Here is a 21,470-nt window from a genome sequence, read left to right on the forward strand (position 1 = left end):
CCGCGACTCCAGGACGATGAGGTCGACTTCCGTTGATGGAAAGATGTCGATCCGAGGTCAGGGAGACGGAGACGAAGATGGGCACGAGACACACACACACAACAATAGATCCGTCACTTGGAACTTTCGGGAGAAGCCCTCGCGTCCTTTAATTCTCAGGTTTTATCTGTTTTCCTCCGATTCCGCTTTCCGATTGGTCTCTTCTCGTTACCTGGTGACAATTCGAAACCTTTCGGGGGCGCGGGAGAGGTCAAAATCGAAGTTTAATTCGATTTTCACTCGGAGATAGACGATCTACGTTTTTCCATTGTTCTATTGTTTAACAGTTCGCGTCGTTTTTTTTAAGAAAAACTATTTCTACCTTCTATTTTTTTTCCCTCGAAAAAAATAATCTTTTTCTAAAAAGAAATGATTTTAACGCGAATTTCAGTGAGGTTCGGACCTATCCAGAGCCTCACATTATTGTGAAGCACTCAGCTTCTATTTATACTATTTTACATGCGGTTTTTTGCGTTTTTAATTGCGTTTTAATAGGGTAAGTCAACAGAATATACACTAAAAAGGGATATTTCGATATTTTCTTGCGGGGAGAGGGACAAAATTAAGGCTTACTGTGAAGCACTCAGCTTCTATTTATACTATTTTACATGCGGTTTTTTGCGTTTTTAATTGCGTTTTAATAGGGTAAGTCAACAGAATATACACTAAGAAGGCATTTTTCGATATTTCCTTGCGAGGAGAGGACAGGATTAAGGCTTACGGCCCTGTGAAAAATTCGGCTTTTATTATACTATTTCACGTGTGGTTTTTTGCGTTTTTAATTGCGTTTTAATAGGTTACGTCAACAGAATATACACTAAAAAAAGATTTTTAGATATTTCCTTGCGGGGACAGGAACAGGATTAAGGCTTACTGTGAAGAACTCTGCTTTTACTATACTATTTTAAACGCATTTTTGATTGTGTTTTAATAGGGTACGTCAAGAGAATGTACTGTACACTAAGAAGGGATTTTTTGAAATTCCCCCACGGGAGAAGTGTTACACATTTATAATAGATACATTTTGAGCCACAACAACGCGTGGCCGGGTCAGCTAGTTATAAATAAAAATAAATACAAATACAAAATGTAAAATATATGTGTTTTTTTTTAAAGTTAATGATAGTATTAAAGAGTCTACATGTGTTTTATGTTTTATTTAAAACTAGTTGAGATATTTTAATTAAGATTTCAGAGATAACCGTCACGTTTGCTTGTCGTATATTGGCACTTCCTATTATCATCGTATTTTCATATTACCACTATAGTATCGAAACGTTTCTTTACCTGTTCTAGTGTCATTGTCACTGTCACTGAATAGGTACCTATTAAAACGCAATTAAAAACGCAAAAAACCGCATGTAAAATAGTATAAATAGAAGCCGAGTTCTTCACAGTAAGCCTTAATCCTGTCTTTTTATCCGCTGGGGAATATCGAAAAATCCCTTTTTAGTGTATATTCTGTTGACGTCACCTATTAAAACGCAATTAAAAACGCAAAAAAACCGCATGTAAAATAGTATAAATAGAAGCCGAGTTCTTCACGGTAAGCCTTAATCCTGTGTCTTTCCCCGCTGGAGAATACCGAAAAATTCCTTCTAAGTGTATATGTTGTTTACGTCACCTATTAAAACGCAATTAAAAACGCAAAAAACCGCATGTAAAATAGTATAAATAGAAGCCGAGTTCTTCACGGTAAGCCTTAATCCTGTGTCTTTCCCCGCTGGAGAATACCGAAAAATTCCTTTTAAGTGTATATTCTGTTGACGTCACCTATTAAAACGCAATTAAAAACGCAAAAAACCGCATGTAAAATAGTATAAATAGAAGCCGAGTTCTTCACAGTAAGCCTTAATCCTGTCTTTTTATCCGCTGGAGAATATCGAAAAATCCCTTTTAAGTGTATATTCTGTTGACGTCACCTATTAAAACGCAATTAAAAACGCAAAAAACCGCATGTAAAATAGTATAAATAGAAGCCGAGTTCTTCACGGTAAGCCTTAATCCTGTCTCTTTCCCCGCTGGGGAATATCGAAAAATCCCTTTTTAGTGTATATTCTGTTGACGTCACCTATTAAAACGCAATTAAAAACGCAAAAAACCGCATGTAAAATAGTATAAATAGAAGCCGAGTTCTTCACGGTAAGCCTTAATCTTGTCCATCTTTTTCCCGTATGGCGAATTTCGACATTTTTTTTTATATAAAAACACGTGCATATTCGAATGCAACGTTGCGTCAAAATTTCAAAGGAATCGGTAGGAACAAACGAACGTTATATTTTATTTATATAGATAGATAGAAAATGATTTGCTTTAGTCCATTCTCACAGAAAAGCATAATGCCTCACAGAAAAGCAAACTTAGGTCGTCTGAAGTTAGCGCCATCTGTTGGACATAAAAGCCTTAATCCATATATAAATATATTTTTGAAAGGGGGAAATGGTGATCTTCACATATGTTACAAACCTTCGCGGGAATGTATTAAACAACTTTCCAAAGTTTCACGGCAATCGGATAAATGGTGTGGTAATGCATGAAGGACAAACACACACACCCACACACACACACAGACATACATTCGTTTTTATATATATACATTAAAAAAAATTTCGCCTAAAATGCGCAGTTTTTGGGAGATCAAGTCGACACCAGAATTAGCCATACAATTACCATTAATCCACATAGTAGTCGAATATAATTTTGTGCGCAAATAGAAGATTACCTCCTCGAGATCCTCTTCCAATATGAAGAATTTGAAATCAGCTAGATCAACTACTAAGGTAGTATATTTAGAAAGTTCAATGTAACTCTCTCTCGCGCCTAGAAACTCTTTTACGATAGTTTACGGATAGTAGGGGAAATACATACAAAATGACATATGGTTTTATTTTAGGTTCATAACTCTTTATTGGTAAATCACAGCCCTGTTATATTCTACCCCAATCATCTTCGGTTTTTTACCTATGAAATATAATAAACATTTATAATATAAAAATAATAGAAAAAAAAATATTGTTAGTTTAATTGAGATCAGACAAAATTCATTTTGTCCATAGCGTATGGACAAAATGACATACACGTAAAAACTATAAAATTACTGACAAAGTTCACAGATGAAACGCTTGGTTCTTTTAGTAACGTCAGCGCAAGAAGCGTGAGCCTAACGCAAACAATTTAAGCACAGTAACCAGTCTTCTCCAGGCTTAGATCGGGAAAAATATCATTGCAATATATGCATGCTCTTCATTATCTCGAGAGTTTTCGGGAAAATTTTCTTTTTCACTGTCTTCTTCAAGTAACGTTTCGTCTCCTTTTCTCTGGCGGAGCTTTGGGCTCATTTTTTGATTTAATTGTTTTCGTATTAGGAGTAGAAGTTAAAACTAAAGAGGTTCCTCGAGTCTTTGGCTTACATTTTCCTTGACCACTTATAAAACGCCCTTCGGGACTGGAGAAATGTCCTCGATAGACACAGCGAGAGTAGAGGACGATGGATGTTCTTTAGTAGCAGCGGATGAATGATATTGAATTGAATGAGTTAAAAAAAGTTCTGTCTCAGTGTTTGCTAATGGAACCTGAGATGAATTATCGGCTTGTTGTTCGGTAGGTGCTATCATTTCGGCTGTGTTATTGTCGTTAGATGTGACGGCACGGGATCTCTATAGCTGATATTGAAGTTGTGTAGTTGCAGCAACCCGAAGAATGTTGGATACAGGAAGCGAAAATGAATCATCTTGCTGCTATGTAGATGGGCCATCTATGGAAACTGGACCAGGACTTGTTTGCTGATGACGTTGCTCATTGGAGGTGTCTTCCAGCAGCGGCATGTTTGTAGTCTCCGCAGGCTCTTACATATAGATTTCTGGCAAAACGACGAATAATACAGAGAAACCGAATTGCAGGGGGCCCCTGTAAAGGTGGCTATCTAAAGGGAAAAAAGCAATTTAGGAATCAAGTTCGACGCATTTGAAAATAATTAAAAAAACTTCTTTTTCAAATAAAACGAATGGTTTTCTTATTGTTACATAACTCTGGATATCTTCTATTTCGAAGTTAAGACAATGAAGAAAATATACACGTTTTTAAGTCTTTGTTTTATCCATTTTCACCATCCACAGAAGTAACAGTTAAAAACACATGAAAAAAAACTTCATATCAAAATATCGTTTTAACTATGTGAATTTTCTATTTATTGTTTGTCTTTTCGTGAAGTTTTTAATTGTTACTTCTGTGTCTGGTGAAAATGAATAAAACAAAGACTTGAAAATGTGCGTATTTTCTTCATTGTCTTAACTTCGAGATGGTTTTTTTTAAACAATAATGAAAGATTTGTTTGGAAGCCATTTTTTTATAATTAATAAAACGTAAAGAGGTTAATGTTATACAAGTTATATAATATACTTAAAACCATAAAAAGAATTAAGAGGTATGTCTCTTGTTAAATAATTATATAAACTTAACATCATATTGTAACTAAATATATTTTGTAATAGCCGACTGGAGGGGTAAAAAACCCCAAACGCGTATCAGCGAATAAACAAAGAATGTAACAAACACCTTGTGTCCTATCAATTGCAATCCAATGTGCTGAATAACTAAAATAAATAAGCAGACACGTTTCAAATTTAGAGAGAAAGAGTAGTAACACATTAAACTTCGCCAAGTAATAATTAAAAGATAACAATAAACAGTTTACTTAATAGAAACCATGTCAGAAAATACCGATCATGTATTGGTTTTATTTCTATTATTTAGATTGGAAATTAATTTAATACGAAGACAAGCTAAAGCTACTCTTTTTTTTTTTTACTCGATTTTGTACACCAAAGCATTTAGAAAGACGAGAAAAAGCGACTTTATTGGAAAAACTCAACTTCATTCACTGGCATAACACAAGAAACTATTACGATATATACAAGTCACAATATAAAATGCGTTATACTCACTACAGGTTTCTGTTGAAATAAGTAATTTCTTGAGTAACGGAGGTTATCTATTAATTTGGAATCGACGTTACTACTCTTGACCCAATTTGCAACCTGTTCAGGAATTTTATCAGGAACACATCTGTTTACATGTAAGAATTCTTCTAACTGAAATATTACTTTTACAAGAAAAAGTTGTATTACCTTCATTATAATATGTTACGTCGAAGGTTACTTGATAATAAATATAAGAATTATTTAAAAATATTCGCTTTTCAAATATGAGAAAAACTTGCATATTTCTGGCGGATTGGGTCTTAATCGATTAATGTGAGCCTTTTCCCTGTATTTCTTTGCTCGATTTCTCAATATCAGACGTATAATTTGTCACTTATAGCTTCACGCAGGCTTCCAAATGTTCGAGTGTTCTTTGTGAATCCAAAGTACTTTTCATATGTGAGAAATTTGTTCGTAGAGGTAAGTTGAAGCTGGCGGAGCACGTGCGATTTTCTTCGAACAATTAAATCTTTCAGGTAAAGATATCCAACAACGACACAAGACACTTTCGTAACATAAAGCGCAACCAACACGACCCTTTCTGTTGTAGAAATGGATTTAAAGTGTTTCAGACAGAACTTTACGACGGTTAGCCCAGTCCTGTTTTGGTATCAAGCCGAAACAGTAGAACCTATCCCGCGGAACTCGCTTATGTTTTCCTGAAAAATACCTAGTTTTCATTACCATCGCGCGCTGTTACTTTTATAAACTGAAATAAAGTTGCAATATTACAAGCGAAACTTTTTAAATGGTTTATTTTTCAAGTGTTTATATCATGTGTACTTCATCACCGAATGATGTGTAGTTCTCTGAACAACCAGTGTTGAATTAATCTTCTGAGTGCGTGTCAAAATTTATATTTTGAAATTTAATTTCGTTCTGTGTTAAAATCAATAGTATTATACATATACTTGCGTTGATAATTTTGTCTTGTGTTTTGGGTATTTCGTCAAAAAAAGACTATAATTTAATCGATTTTGTGAATTTATACAATGCTCTGTAAAATATTTTTGAAATTAAATTCGAGTTTGTTAGTTTCGATTCATTATTTATGTGAGAACCTGCGATTGGAAACAGTTTAAAAGTTAAAAAGAATTATAAAATTCTATAGAAAATCAAATGAATTTTAGGAATTAAAAGAAATACAAAGTTTTATATATTTTCAACATCTCTGCTTTGTTTCCTGTGATTCAGAGGATGTTGAACGTCCTGCTAAAAGGAAAGTTTAGCAGAGAATGACCGAATCAGGAACAAATCCGATTGTTCTCTGTCTTCTTATAAAAGGCGGAGATCACTCTTCACCCTGTCTTTTTGTCATCCTATCGGCCATCTAAGCTTTTAGTCATACTACTACTAGTACATCTTCGTTACTCGCCTTTTCTTTGGTGTCTCCATCGTAAGAATATGCAAGGTCTACATTAACAAGAAGAAAGGTTCTCACGACGTACAGTACCTAGTAGTATGATAATTTATAGGTTTCTCATTCGGTCATAAGACTCGAAATATTTAGGTAGTATTTAGCTTCATTATATTCGAGTCTTTCAATATCTTTAACTTATAAGCGCTTTATATATATTTGTATATATTTGTAGTTTAACCTTAATTTGATATCAATAAATAGTTGTTTTATTTATTCGATTTGGCCAACTTCCATTCTCCGAATCGACACGACCCATTTTCTATTCCACGTTATCACTCAATCCCTCCTACTCAGTATATGTATATTAATATAAATCTTTTTTTTTTTATCGGGAGTTAGAATACGATAAAAATATAACCATTCTAACTGGTGTCAGGTTCTGACTAATGGTGAGTGGCTTTACCGTTTCACTCGGCCTTTTAAAAGTCGAGGAAATGTATGCGAGCGAGATCCTGTCGACCCCGAACCTCACCTTCATTGTTGTATTTCCACTAACTCTGTCTATCCTGCAAAAAGACATTTTCTCGCAGGATAGACAGAGTTGGTGAAATGAAATTTGGGCACTAACATTCAGATCGTTAGTATAAATACCCTACACCAGCGGTTCCCAAAGTTCCTTCCTCACAGGGGCGCCACGAAATGTTATAATTTTATAACATTTATAACATGTTACAATGTTAGAATTTGCATACTGTACCAGTTGATTTTGACATAGGGCGCCTTGGGAAAATCTACATTTAGCAAAGGTGCCTCGAATCAAAAGAGTTTGGGAACCACTGCCCTATACAATAATTTGTTATAGATTTTAGTGTTCGTGACTCAATTAATTGTGTCAATGCCATCGTTTTATCATTTATACATCTTTTTCAATTTAAAATAGTCTTTAATTAAAATCGGATTAACACTTTTTCGCAGAAAACTAGTTATAACGGAAGGAATTTCGAAAACGTGTTTTTACAGCACGCAACTATCAACAAATACAATCAGAAAGTTTATCTAAGATAACGAAAATAACACTTTGAGCCATTCTCTGCGAACAATTCCAGTTTACAAATACTTTAACATTTGTGAAACTGAAAATTTATTCGTTCTGTTTATTGCTGTAATCACTAATTATTACACACGTCACATTTTGAGTAAGATTAAATAATGTAGTCGCACGAGTAATATTACCGTCTTCTAGGTCGTAGTTTTTTCAACGCGCCACATTTCCTCGAATAAACAAATAGCAAACAGGAAATGTTTGCTACTTGTTTTCGTTATCGATCGACTATAAATTTATACATATTAACCTTCGGGTGTTGGTGGGATCTCAGTAGCCCGAGTTATTTTTAAAAGTTCACAACTACAGTAGAGAGTCGTTTATCCGAACGCTTTCCAGTCGGACTGTGTCGTGCCGAATGGAACGTTCTTGATACTAGATTTACTTCTATAGTTTTTATGTTTTTATATTTTTCAATATATTTATTTTGTTTGTACAAAATAAAGAAATGATTTTTAACGGTACGATAGCCTCGATTATTATTATAAAAATTTTCGTCAGGCTTAAAATCGACGAAAATTCGACGCGAAGCGACACGCAACGGAGAAAAATTTCAACATCGGACAGGTTAATATATTTTTTCGTACATAATCGGTTATCCGAACAACCCCAGTCCCCAATTGATTCGGATTAACGACTCTCTACTGTATTTTTATATTTGGGTTAGCGACTTAAGGTTATTAGTAGCTTCAGTTGTCTTCGTGCGCTGGCGATCCCCACCAATTTTTAATGCATCGCGCAATATCGTGCGAACAAGACGTATTTGCGTGTGTGCCGGGCCTCAGACCCCACCAGGCTCGTTGCGTCGCAAAATTGCAAGTCATATTTCTTATGTAAAATTCCTATTTTTGTATTTGTTTGATTTTTAAATTATAAGAAATATCTTTAATTAAAGAATATTTAAATTTGATATCACTTATAACTGAAAATTATCCCATTAACTCCCAGGGTAATAAGTTGCCAAATGGTAATTTGGCTCGTATTTGCATACTTTCTTCCATGTCCTCTATGGATGTTGAGTGATAATACCATTGAGCACTGGTCGCCGACCATCACGGTTTTCCGGTTTCCTTCACGTCTAGCATGTAAATAGGGTCTAGTTTTCCGTAGTAAGTCCTTTCTTGGCAGAACGCCCGAGTGTTGCACTGCCTTACGTCATCAATCCAGTCTGAACAAAATGTTCCGAATTGATCAATTTTTCACAGTTGTAATAACTGTGACATTGCTTCTGAAGTCGAAATGACTCGGGCATTAAACAGAGATCAATGATATTCCAATTGACTTTTTTCATGATAGATATGTTTAAGGATTGGAAAACTGTTTAACGCGCGATTACTTTTCGTCTTTATCGAAGATAAAGAGCACAGACAGGGCGAGACAAGCCAGTCTCAGTATTGAATGCAAGTACCATTTTTAGATTTCTGAATATGAAATGTTGATTGGCTTTTAGTTTAGTAAAGACAATATTATTTTAAATACGGCTAAAGAACTAAGTTAAAAGTACCATCACTTGCCAACGACATTCCTTTGCATTAAAAAATGACAACGGTAGCAGACGAAGTGGACGTTGATTTATTATAAGGTTGTGTGTTCCCAAGTTGCAATGTCAACAATGTGATGGTGACGAGACGCATGCAACTCGTGTTGGTTGCCGTTGCAGTTGTCTGCACAGATGGAAATTGCTAGGTGTGACCATTGCTTAAGGCAGCCCAATTTCCAAAACATTTTGCCCACTTTTTCCCAATATAACTATTAATATGTAATGACTCGAATCCCTTTCTTTCCTCCAACCTCCCGTAGGGTGGAAGACACGGCCTTTCTCTTGTAAATAATACGTCGTTTTAAAGTGTCTGTGGACACAGAACTGAGACTTGTTCCTTGCGCACAGAATCAGTTTAGGCTGACATCTTACTTCAAAATGCTTTTCCTGACTCCAATCCTTTGCTTTTACCTGGATTTGAGTACTCTGACTGTTAACCTCATTGAATCCTTTCTCCTTTTGACCACAATACTGGCTGTTTAATTCCTGCAATGTAATGGAAATGGGTATGTTAGGCAAAGGCTAGCCATTACCCTGCATATTAACAAATAAAAAGCATTTATTTATTTCATTTTCTCAACAACTGTTTGATCTGAATATATGGAAAACATGAAATTGTACTGAAATTTCAAGATGGATAATACCATGTGACAGTTTATGTAACTAGTGTAGCATTTCCCCATTATTGGGCTTCGAGGGCAACGAATTTAGCTGTTAGGAGCAAGGAATGCAGAACAGAAATGCTCTCTAATGATTATCCATTCCGTTTCTATTTATTTCTTTTTCATAGAAGTAATTTGATGGATTGACATTTCTGTATTGGTGATAATTCTTATTTGAGTTTTAATTTTGTAGTATTTTTAACACCAAACTTAGATTACACCATGGAAAGGCTCAAAAACCAGACTGAGAACCTTAATCTAGATATTATACTAGTCTACTTATATCCATATTTGCTTTAATGCTTTACTATTTGTTTATTATAATTAGCCAACCTGCATGAGTTACGAAGTGATGTTGTGTCAACAACAGGCTCAAACCAACCTTACAGTAAAAATAATAATATATGTAAATTATTTCTTTTTTTATTAATTTACATCTGTATACTTTACATAATCACAATGTATAATTAAATATCAACTTGGAATTTGGAATGTTTCTTTTCACTTTCCCACAAACAAAATCCACTCTGTAGCAATTGCAAATTGCGGAACTCTTTCGAATTCTCCGTATATAACATTCTAAACAAGAAATTTCTCAAAATACTTAAAAATTTATCTTGTAAGTCAAGCAACTCGCATAGAATGGATCAAATATTTTAAAACGACAAATCGAACAATGGCATTGGAAAACTCCGACGATTGTGGCCTCGATCTGTATTGTAAATATATCGCTAAACAAATTTTAAAAATTCATTAATGGTCCGAATAGATGGATTTGTAGTATACTCTTATATACAGATTATTCTAAATATCGGGGCTTACGGGTGGACTAATATTAATATCTGGTAGTAAAGTACAACTTCGAATAGTCTGGACTTTGTCTTCCAACTGAAACAGATCGTTCGTCAATCTGCGAAGAGTTGAGGAGACTTCCTAGAAAAAAGAAAATAAAGGTTAAACTCTATATAATTTGAACAAACTTACATACATAATAAAGACAATAGTAGTAGGGTGTATTTAGGATGTTTCTATTTTCAATAATAAACAAATATATATGTTATCCTATGACACATGCACACATACCCCAGATTCCCAGATTAACTTCCAGGTCTTCTTCGAATCTCGGAACTTTTAACCCGAAGAAGACCGAAAAATACCGTCGAAAACATCTGTATTACAATTAAATGTTTTACCAGTCACTTAAAGGTTGTGAGTCTATTTTAATTAATGTTAATTATTCAATGATATGTCCCCTACCATTACAGAATTGGCAAGTCTAGATGAAGGGGAGAGGATTACTTTCCCAACATATGATATATAATGCAGATCTGGACTGGTTCTGACTCACATTCCCTCAACTATACATAACTTTGTAACAGTGTACTGGAATTTCTTCCAAAGTAATAACTAAATATTTTTACAAGAATAACAATTAGCTTATCATCAACAATACTAAAATTTGTGCTTTATCATCTATAATTTTTGGAAATGCAACTATTTTACATTTCTAAAAGTTGAATATAACATTAAGATTTTTATCAAATAACTCTGGGCATGTATTGCATGACTGTTTAATCCACTGTCTATAAAACATTGCTTTTTCTGGATTCAGTACAATTAAGTTTACTGGAAATTTTTTGGATAAAGCAATATTCCAAACCATTTTTTTGCTTGCTATTTTTGAGTTAAATTGTCATATACTCCGATTGCTTCAGAGGTGGTGTTGGCAATTTGTTCACCAAAGGGACCGTCGATTAACTCTTTATTTGTGTTTGCTAGAAATTCCTGGGATGCAGGAAACTAATGAAGTGGTAAGGAATTCTGTCTATGTGTGAAAGACACAGTTCACTCTCAGACTGTGTGGTAAAAAGATGTATGTACTACTAGTCTACTGCAACAGTTAATAAATCCATATTATTGTAATATTAAACTTTCATTATATTACGATATTGAAATACATGTAGGACTATATTTATTTTAAATCCAGAGTGTGGAGTATTAGTGTTAAAAATTACAGTAAAATATCATATACAGAGTCCATTGAAAATGCTTTCAAAAGCAGTAATCAAACCTTTTTTTATAACTATTTTACTCCACTTGACGCTAATAAAAAAAAACTTTCATAGAAAGCATTAAACTAAAACTTATTAAAATCATTTACCTGGACAAGAATTTGTGATTTTATTAATTGTTGAGAAATGCTTCCTATCTCTTTGGCAGCAGATTGATACGGTTGGCAGGCCATTTCAATTAAATTTTTATGTAAACTTTGATTTTTCTCCCCTGAAAAAAACATTTTTTAATAAGAATTTCCAACTGATCCCAATAAAATCCAAAAGTAATTAAATCTGTTATAAAAGTATATCATTATTTATATATAAAACATAATTTGATTATTATTGTTTGCTTCATATCTAGTAGAATTCATTGATGTCTTTATGAGGTATTCATCTACTTTTAGATCTGTCATAATGGTCAGCTTAACAGCTAATTTACACTTCTTAAAATATCTTTACATTTCAGACTTTTTAGTTCCTCTTCATTTGTTTTTTATAATTGTTCTTCTGATATTTGTTTATCTTATAATTAATAACATTCTCAATATATACTGTATAAGATTTTACGAGGTTTTAAAATAACATCATTACGAGGAAACATTTGAAAGCGTTATATGATTATATGATAAACAAATATTGGGAAAACAATTTTAAAAATCATTTGAAGAGTAACTGAAAAGTCCAAAATGTATTTTAGATTTGAAAATAAAAGGATATTACAAGAAGTCTGAATTGTCCATTAATCATTATGACAAATCTAGGAAAACGTGGATCAAGTAACCCCCTAAAGATATCAACAATTTGATTAATTATCAAAAATTAACCAAAAAGAAAGTCAAATTTCTATTCTCAAATTTTGGGAGTAGAATTTGAAATAAGACTCAAAACTGCCACTTCATTCCATGCAGATAAGTAACCGCTCAAATAACATAAATGAACGGATGAGAAATCCGAGTGTGTCATTGCACGCCTATTAGGAAGATCAAAGATGGTTCACAATTACTTAAATGTTGGACCGTGACAATTATGGCAGGTCAAGAAAACTCTGCCAGAGATGACAGGGAATATTGAGAACAGCTACATCCTCTGATATGTCATCTAGTCAGATTACAGTTTCACTGCAGCTATCTGTAACACCAAGAACAATGTGATATGTTCTGAAAAATTTTGCAAATCTGCATACATTAAAATGCAGGCATAGCCAAAATTGACAACCTCCCATATTGACAACCTCCCCTGGACATTGCAATGCATTATGTTGGCCATTCAGATTTATGAACTCACACAGCTTTTATCGATAAGAAGAAATTTAACCTGGATAGCCCCGATGGTGGGAGATACTATTTGCATGTTATACATCACCAATCTCCTATTTTATCAAGGTGGAAGATCTGTGATGGTATGGGCAGCTTTCACTTCACCTTGTTCAAAGGCAGTTGATTATCAAGATGCATTAGGAAATTATCTTTTACCATTAAGAGACAAAGCAATGGAGAAATATTTTATTTTCCAACAAGATAATGCTCCTATTCGTAATGCTGTCTATATAACGATATAGTTGTCTAGCAATAATATCAATGTTTTGCCATGTCCACAGTGTAGCCCAAATTTTAACCCAATAGTAAACCTTTGGAGTGATTTGGTAAGAGTAGTTTATGCCAATGGAAAACAATTTAATAATGTTTATGATCTTAAACTTTTTCCAGGACTCCATATATTATTCCAGACTTGCAATATAATTGTTATATTTAGCTATTTCTATATCAACATTAGCCTTAATGCAAGATTCCTGTATATCTTATTGATTTGATGTCTAAGGAAAGAAATAGATACAAGCCATTAACATTATTACACGTTCAATCAGTATATATTATTATCAGTACAAAAGAGGATGAAAAGAGAAGGGAGCCATGGTTCCTAAGCTTTTATATCAGGCAGCAAGCCCTTGAACACTGCACTTTGACACACCCTTTACAAGCCATGGTGAGACACAATATGACACTTAATTACTGTATATCTTCAGAATAATACAGCAATATCAGAGTGTCATCATCATTATTCAAATTGCAGACTACAAATTCATAGAAGTTTAAATTGGAATCAATCATAATTTAATAATCTGTTACTAATTTTCAGCTGCAACTTTCTAATTCATTACCTTAGAGATTCAAGCACTGCTTCAGAAATTGATGTTTGTGTTTGCCATATTTTAATAGAGAATATTCTGTAAGCAAGAAAATACTGCAGTCATACAGTATAATAATAATAAACTATGCTGTCAGATTCTTCAAATCATCATTAACACTTGTTAGTCGAAACAATTTATTCAAAAGTAAGAGCTTCAAAGATTTAGTGATAGCAGTAACGCTGGCAGTTTTCTGTAAAATCACTGTCAAAAAATGAGTTGAACATTGTTCAACTTTTCTGTCGCTGCCTGTTGTTACATAAAATATAAACCAATCAAGTTAACATTTTCAAATGTAATTATGACATATTAAAGCCAAATGATCAGCAGTCATTTGGCTTTAATATATAACTATGAAGTTTGGATGTTTATATTTGTAATTATGATATCATTCAAATTAAAATGATCTGTATGAAATGAGAAGATATTCAAAAAATACTCCAGATTTATATTTTAAGTTTTTTTAAATTTGTTTCTACATAGTACATAATGTGGTTAACATTAGAAAATTAATTGAAATTACGTTTAAATGATTAAATTCCATATTATTTAGTTTCAATCATCATTTTCATCCTCTACAGAATAGCAGATACATAAAGATGGTAAAAGAAATTGTAACTGAATGTGCGCTTGTGTGAACATAAGTGTACAGAGAACTGTCATTACATTAACAGACCCTTAATCAACATTTTCCTAATCTGTTTGTTGCACTGTTAACATATATAGAATATAATTAGATTTTTAATGGATTTTGTAATCCTAACAAATCACAAAAATAAAAAAGCCTCTAAAATACAAAAGTGTTTTGGATCAATAAAGCATTTCATACGAAGCATAAAATTTACACAAGAGCAAATGTTTTCGTTTAGTTTAATTAGCTGTCATCACCTTCCAATTGAAAACTATAAAATGCTAGAATTAGTTACGAGTCATCCATTCCCTATTCAAAAAATTATTTAAAGTTAAGAAAAGTCACCTCTAGAAAAATCACCTACACAAGTGCATTTAAAACTAATTACACATTTAGTTACAGAAATTTTCAAAAAATACAATAAGCCATAATTATATGAAACAAATCAAATAATTTTCTGGCCAAATGTGCACACAACTTGTAACTGTGGTGCTAGAATCTTACACTTTCTTTGTGAACCCAATGTAAATGAAGTCTTACATATAAAAAAATGTTAAACTTATTATTCCTATATTTATTTTAAAGTTTCTATTAAAAGAATGTTACTTACTTAGCTTTCGATGAAGTAATCTACAAAGAAACAGTAGAACATTTAAAATATAATAATTATTATAATGATTAATGAAAAGCATTAATATTCATAATTGTTTACGTGTTGTATCTAAGCCGCTCTTCAAATTTGGGTATGTCCATCTTTTCCACACACTCGGAGGAAGAACATCGCAAGTCAAAATTTTGTTCTCCTGAAACAAAATGATTTTGTACGACTATAAACATATAATTATTATATAATTATACAACAAAATGTATAAAAAGCCAATAAATCTGATAAGTTACCAAGATGGATCTTAAAAGCTATATCTTTGTTATTTGATAAATATAGCTGTAACTCTGTACCTTATCAAATAAGTTAGCAAGGTGGCAAAGGACTCTCTTTTGAGCCACTGTTCACCTGCAACAACCTACTTGCCTTTTGTTCAGGCTTTTAAAGAATGATTATGTTTCCACACTATTTTCAATATCAGGTGTTCTCAACTCCTCAGAGTTCAATCAGTTTCTTTAGAGATTCAATAAATTACTACAAATTGTTTAAGTGTTTAAATTCTTATTTTATATCAGTATAGAAAAGGACAAATGTATAAACACAAGGAGGGGAACTTGTTCTGTGCATGTGATTTTTGGATAATAACAAGATTGAAGTTTAATATCTTCTTGAAAGGATATCTGTAATTACTATAACACAACAAAATCCTTTAAAAAATTTTTACAGGTTTTTGCGGTATTATAGTGATTATGAAATTAAAGTTAAAAGATTAAAGATAACCGACGAACTTTTTACCTGTAGCATAAGAAGCACTGGTCGGACCTGAACATATCTCTTCGTCGGATTCGGACGCTTCGCCCGAAACTACAATTCCTTGTAAAAAGAGTGGCGTCTGAAAAATACAATAAAATCTTCTAAGATTAATTAGAATTAAGAATAAGTGGGAAATTTGAACAATTATTATATTTTCCCTATCAAGTTGTGCACGCTACACATGAGTGATAATCAACCCAGTTTCACTTCTTACCACTATGAGGGAGTACAAACTGCTGGATATAGAAGATGTGAAGATCAACCCATTTACTTTTGCCCCATTAAAGAATTTGGCAAATACAGCCAAAGAGTGGTAAGCTATATTAATTCAGCAGAGACTTCTACCAAAATAAGTTTTGGGTTAAGAACCTGCAGCAAGTAAACAAGAAAGTGCAGACAGAATATTTACAGAATTCACTTTCTTGTTGTACTAATTCGTGAAATATTTGATGTTTTTTCTCCATTCTTAACATGTGTACAAAGCATATATTTACAAAAAGTATAGGATATTACGACTATGTCTCATTTACAGTATGCAAAATTTGTGTTTCTACTTGTGCTTCAACAATGCTGAGCTGTAATTCATGATTTCTGCTGCTGTTTATGACACAGTTGCAAGTTAGTGAACACAAAACTGATTGCAAAAGTCTTGAAGATTGCATGATTGCAAGTTTCAACAAATTAGTGTTCCAGTTCACATGACAAAGTAGACATTTGAGTGATTCTAGCAAATGGTGTTCACTTTATTGACTGACCACTTTCCAGTCCCGATTCAAATCCCGCAGATAAACTACGAGGACCTCTCGCAGGAGCCGTATATCCAAGCGGAAAGCAATGAAAAACTGTTTGAAATGCAAGTTTTGTTTTGGATCTATCATTATGCAACACATTGTATGTTCATCCCCATATTTTCAGTCTTTTTAGACTTTGAAAATATGAAATGTTTTGCTCTATGAAAGAATTTGTCACAAATAAAACATACAAATCTGACCAGTTTTGGGTAAGTTTATTGCTCAAATCAGAATCCAAACAAACAGTTTTAAGTTATGTAATTACAAATTATAAATTTTCCTAAAATTTAAAGCAATTAGACTACATTAGATCAATGGTTTAAAGTAATGAAACACACGAATAATTGATTTGTTAAAGACAATGCCTCTTGAAAGGACTTGGTCTGTAATTAAATAGATAGATGAAGAAGAATTGTATAAAACTCCACACAGTCGGGGATGAGCCCATAATCAACTATTTGGCAGTTTCGTCCACTCGGCCAATGGTGAGCTAAAACAATTTGAACTTTTTAGTAATAATGTATATATTTTTTTATGTTAAGTACACTTGATGCACATTCAACTTCATCAATGAGCCCAAATGTTTAAAATCTACTATTTTATTACTGATAATTAAATCTGGATTGGTAGTTTTCATAGCAGGGGTGGGCAAGCAAGAGTTCGGTGGGAGCCACAATGAAGGTTTTGCAAAATGCACGGGAGCCGCAGTTCTGTACTGTTGTGGCGGATAGTATGGTAAGGCTCGCGATTTTATTATATAATATAAATAAATATAATATAAAACAAATATTGAATTTTTTTAATAAACATATTTTCACAAAATTATAAAAATAAAATTGTAAAAATATTAATGAAAAACAGAAATTAACACTTTCGGCAAGAGCCGCACGTAACTCAAAAAGAGCCGCATTGGCCCGTGCCCGTCGTATAGTTTTAGAGGGGACAGGATTTGCCCCACACACTCAAGGCATGCTTCAGACTCGGAGCACAGAGAATAGGCCGTACCGACCTTCAAAGGCAAAGGGTTGTTCTAGTAAAGGATCGTACATACAGATACGATTCCTTTGACATTTTTATTCATACAGAGGGGGTCTACAACTGTTGGGGGTGTAAACTCATCACGTGGAGTTGACATCTTATCCATTTTTTCTCTTTAACTTCAGTTCCATAAAGAAGTTAACAAACGACCAACTAATGCATTTCTTATAGTCATTGGCCACAATTATCTCGTGATGGAGACGTAATCATCCCGACCCACTTTCATAAATGATATTGCCTCGAATCAATCCCAAACAAGACATTTTTACGCCTTTACCGTCAATTTTCTTCTTTATTCCTTTATTACTTGTTACAGAAGCCTTTTAAGGCCATTATTTAACTGAACTGACCTTTCTCATGTCGGGAGGAGACATAAAATGCGATACTTCCACATCTTCGTCCGATTCGTACGCCTCTCCGGGAATTACCTGAGCATTTCCCTTGGCTTTTGCCATTTCTAATTGATGAGAATACTTGTTAAGTTCATTCCTCTCCACCATTTAATTAAAAATAAATCACACGATCGATTAAACACACGGCCGCCATCTTTTATTTTTCCTTACAGTGCCCTCTGATGATCGTATATGGCAATATCTTAATTTTTTTTTTTTTTAAATTTCGGAAAATATAAAATTCATTCGTGGGCTTGAAATATTTATCTGTCATTTTTCGGAAATTAAATATTTATTTCTCGTAATAATTCAATTAAAAATCGCCGATATTCCGATTAATTATTCGGCGACCATTTTTTATTTCTCGCAATCGAACTTCTTAGTAGAATAAGTTTTTTAAATTTCGAAACAAAAATATAAATGTCGTATGACATTAATATTCTAACCAGAGATATGTTTTCCGTGTAAAATAAGTAAAGTTCATTTATTCGTATGTGATCAATTTAATCGGGTGATTCGGCGCTCCGATATGAAGAAGAATTCGATTCGATAAATTAATTCAGTATGTGATTTCTTACAAATAAACGAAGTCGTATAGTCCGCTGTAACTATAAAAACGCGCTACGTCGACTTAATTTGTTTTAACGATAGTAAATTAACTTATTTTCGAGTAAAATAACAACGATTTGTCTATAAACATGGTCGACTTGCCTTTAAATATGGCGGCTGGTAATAATTTCTACACTTTGTTAATTATTGCTTCGATTAATTGACGCAAGTATTAGCGTTACGTTAACGTACGCATGTTCCTTTATTCTACCTTTATTAAAATCCATTTTTACTCCTATATTAATTGTTAAAATCATCTTCCTTTGCGAGACTGTCCGACCCGCAAAGGGGATGATCCCCTTGTCCCGACCCCCATTGCGGGTCGGGACAGTCGTAATGTCGTAATAGTTTGCGATTTTATAGCTATAATGGGCTAATGTTCGCGTAACTAGTAAATTACTTTTCCAGTAACGAATCTGTTGTGCTATTACACTCGGCTTATGGCTTATATTCTTTTGCATCCTTACTTAAGTCTCACTACTTTTTTCCGTGTCCATAATGGATTTGACCAAGCTCACGTGGGGCAGGCGAATGGGTCAAATCTTTCTATTGCTAAATTAAAAGTTTTCAATTTGTCCGTGCTACTGAATCTAAGAATTTGTTAAGATTATTTTTAGTTTCAATTCTGCACGACAGATGGCGCGAAAAATTGCCTTTGGCATCGCAATTTTCATAATTTTTTGCCTTTTATTAATTTTAATGTGTTAATAATAAGGTAATAAAATATCTTTTAATTTATAAAATAACTTTAAATTTTTTAAAATTTGTTTCTTTTTTTAAAACACCTGCCAACAGTGGCGTTTATAGCATTCCTTTAAACATGGAGTAAATTATACAGTATTACAAACTGTCACACTGATAGCTTGATCAAATTTTAATTACTGTTGCAGATACATGTAAATTTACACGTAAATAGGTATTAAACCGTTTAAGTATTAAATTTATTGATTTACTTTAAGATTATAGTACCTCGCGGGTGTTCCTGAACTGTATGTGGAGCAATAACAGTTTAACATTTTATTCTATAAGCAAACTTACCATAAAAATAAATAGAATAGACGTGGAAGGATAACCAGAACACCTCATAATCACACGTGATATTCTGTTAAATTTATTATTTTAAATCGTTAACTATGTTTAGTTTGTTTTATACAGTATAATATATCAGGTAAATTTATATAACAGCAGAAAAAATAACTTACATTTGAGTTCTTCGAGAGCGGCGACAGTTATCGATCATAAAATTGTTGTAAGGCTTGAAGCATGTTTGACGTTGTAAACGTTAAACACATCAAGAGTCCATTGAAAATTTAATATATTTAAAAGTCAATTTTTCGGTTTACTTAATTGATTTTTCTTATTTTTTAAAATAAACTGTCGAATGTTGTACATTAACCCCTGTATAGTGTTGTCGTTCACCTCGATTTAATAATTTTAAATTAAAGTATTTTGTGATATAGTTAAAAATAAAATACAGAATCACTGTCAAAGTTTGTGATGATTCAGAAGCCTTTATGCAGTGTTACATTATGCAATAAGTGAGAGTGATGGTTGAATTGTTAGTCTGTTGCCAATTTTCAAGCCTAAACATCCAGAACATGTGTGGACAAGTGTCTCGTAACATTAATTTAGTCACAGTCTCAAATATATTTATTTGAAAGTTTAAAAACTAGGCCAATTGGCAACTGCGACTGAAGAACGTGTAATTATCATAATTCGTACAGATGGAGGCCACATTGGACGACACCAGACATCAATAATTTATATTCTTAATTAACTACGTATAATATCGTGTGACACATTTTACTCGCGCTTGCAGAATTTTTTGTACTTCTAAATGATAAAATTGGAGGTCAAGATTAATTCCAAGGTATTGTCACGTGATTAAAGTGTAAAATCGGTCACGCGATCGATTACGACAGATACGAAATGATGTTTCTGTATACGTTTCTTTTTAATAAATAAATAATATTGATTTATTTATAGATAACCTCATTAAATCCGCATCAATAATTAAACGTCATTAACGCTTTCTCTCCGAAGTATTAATTAATTTAATTTCATCGACATCAAAGTAACAAAAAAAAAAAAAAAACGATGATTTCGATTGGACGACGATCGACGAAAGCCGTTTTTCTCAATTTCAAATCGACCAATCATTATCATTTCTTGTAATTGATTAAAAATTAACGTTTGTCGTTTGTAAACGAGATGTATTGTTAATTAAAGTGTAATTGATAAATTAGTTGATTTATAATTTAAATTTTGAAAGTGATTAACACGTAACTAACGAGTAAAACGTAATTAAATAAAATTGTTTGCCTTTCCAAAAGCTACAAAGTGAAAGTTATTGAGTGCAATAAAAGAACGGTTTTAGACACTTTTACCTCTTGGTTTACTCGATCCTCCTGTTTACAGAAATTGAATCCTCGGCTATTTTCCAAACACACGAGTGTTTAATGTCACTATTGTTAACTGAAGAATTTTTATAGTGATTTTTAGAATGAAAATAAACACTCTTTTTTTCTATTTTTCAAAAGTAAAAGTGGGAAATTAATTTTAAAACTCTCATTACTCTGAAGTTGTGCCAATAAAATAGCTAAGTTTAAGGGCAGGGGGATTTAAAATGTGCCAGGATGTTTGCTATTTTCAAATTTAAAAATTGCTC

At 32.9% G+C, this 21,470-nt stretch overlaps 1 protein-coding gene across 1 annotated transcript; it reads right to left on the reverse strand.

Moving 5' to 3' along the window:
* Window positions 1–10,089: 10,089 nt before the first annotated feature.
* Window positions 10,090–18,349, reverse strand: Blos3 (Biogenesis of lysosome-related organelles complex 1, subunit 3). The gene is made up of 6 exons (XM_067263044.1): window positions 18,152–18,349; window positions 15,955–16,051; window positions 15,268–15,358; window positions 15,166–15,185; window positions 11,844–11,965; window positions 10,090–10,615 (listed from the first exon to the last, which is right to left on the reverse strand). Exons 1-6 carry the CDS (start codon window positions 18,299–18,301, stop codon window positions 10,487–10,489), a joined length of 609 nt encoding a protein of 202 aa, XP_067119145.1. The 5' UTR covers window positions 18,302–18,349; the 3' UTR covers window positions 10,090–10,486.
* Between the last annotated feature and the right edge of the window lie 3,121 nt (window positions 18,350–21,470).

The sequence above is a fragment of the Centruroides vittatus genome, unplaced genomic scaffold, assembly GCF_030686945.1.
Source record: "Centruroides vittatus isolate TY-2023 unplaced genomic scaffold, ASM3068694v2 contig_166, whole genome shotgun sequence".
NCBI lineage: Eukaryota > Metazoa > Arthropoda > Arachnida > Scorpiones > Buthidae > Centruroides > Centruroides vittatus.

What these genes read in the sequence shown, in the direction of transcription:
- Blos3 (XM_067263044.1), bottom strand. Translation starts at nt 18,301, where the DNA reads ATGGTGGAGAGGAATGAACTTAACAAGTATTCTCATCAATTAGAAATG. An exon ending in CTCCTCCCGACATGAGAAAG is followed by an intron (nt 16,052 to 18,151) that starts GTCAGTTCAGTT and finishes TGTATTTTTCAG; the next exon opens with ACGCCACTCTTTTTACAAGG. An exon ending in ATTACTTCATCGAAAGCTAA is followed by an intron (nt 11,966 to 15,165) that starts GTAAGTAACATT and finishes TGTTTTTTTCAG; the next exon opens with GGGAGAAAAATCAAAGTTTA.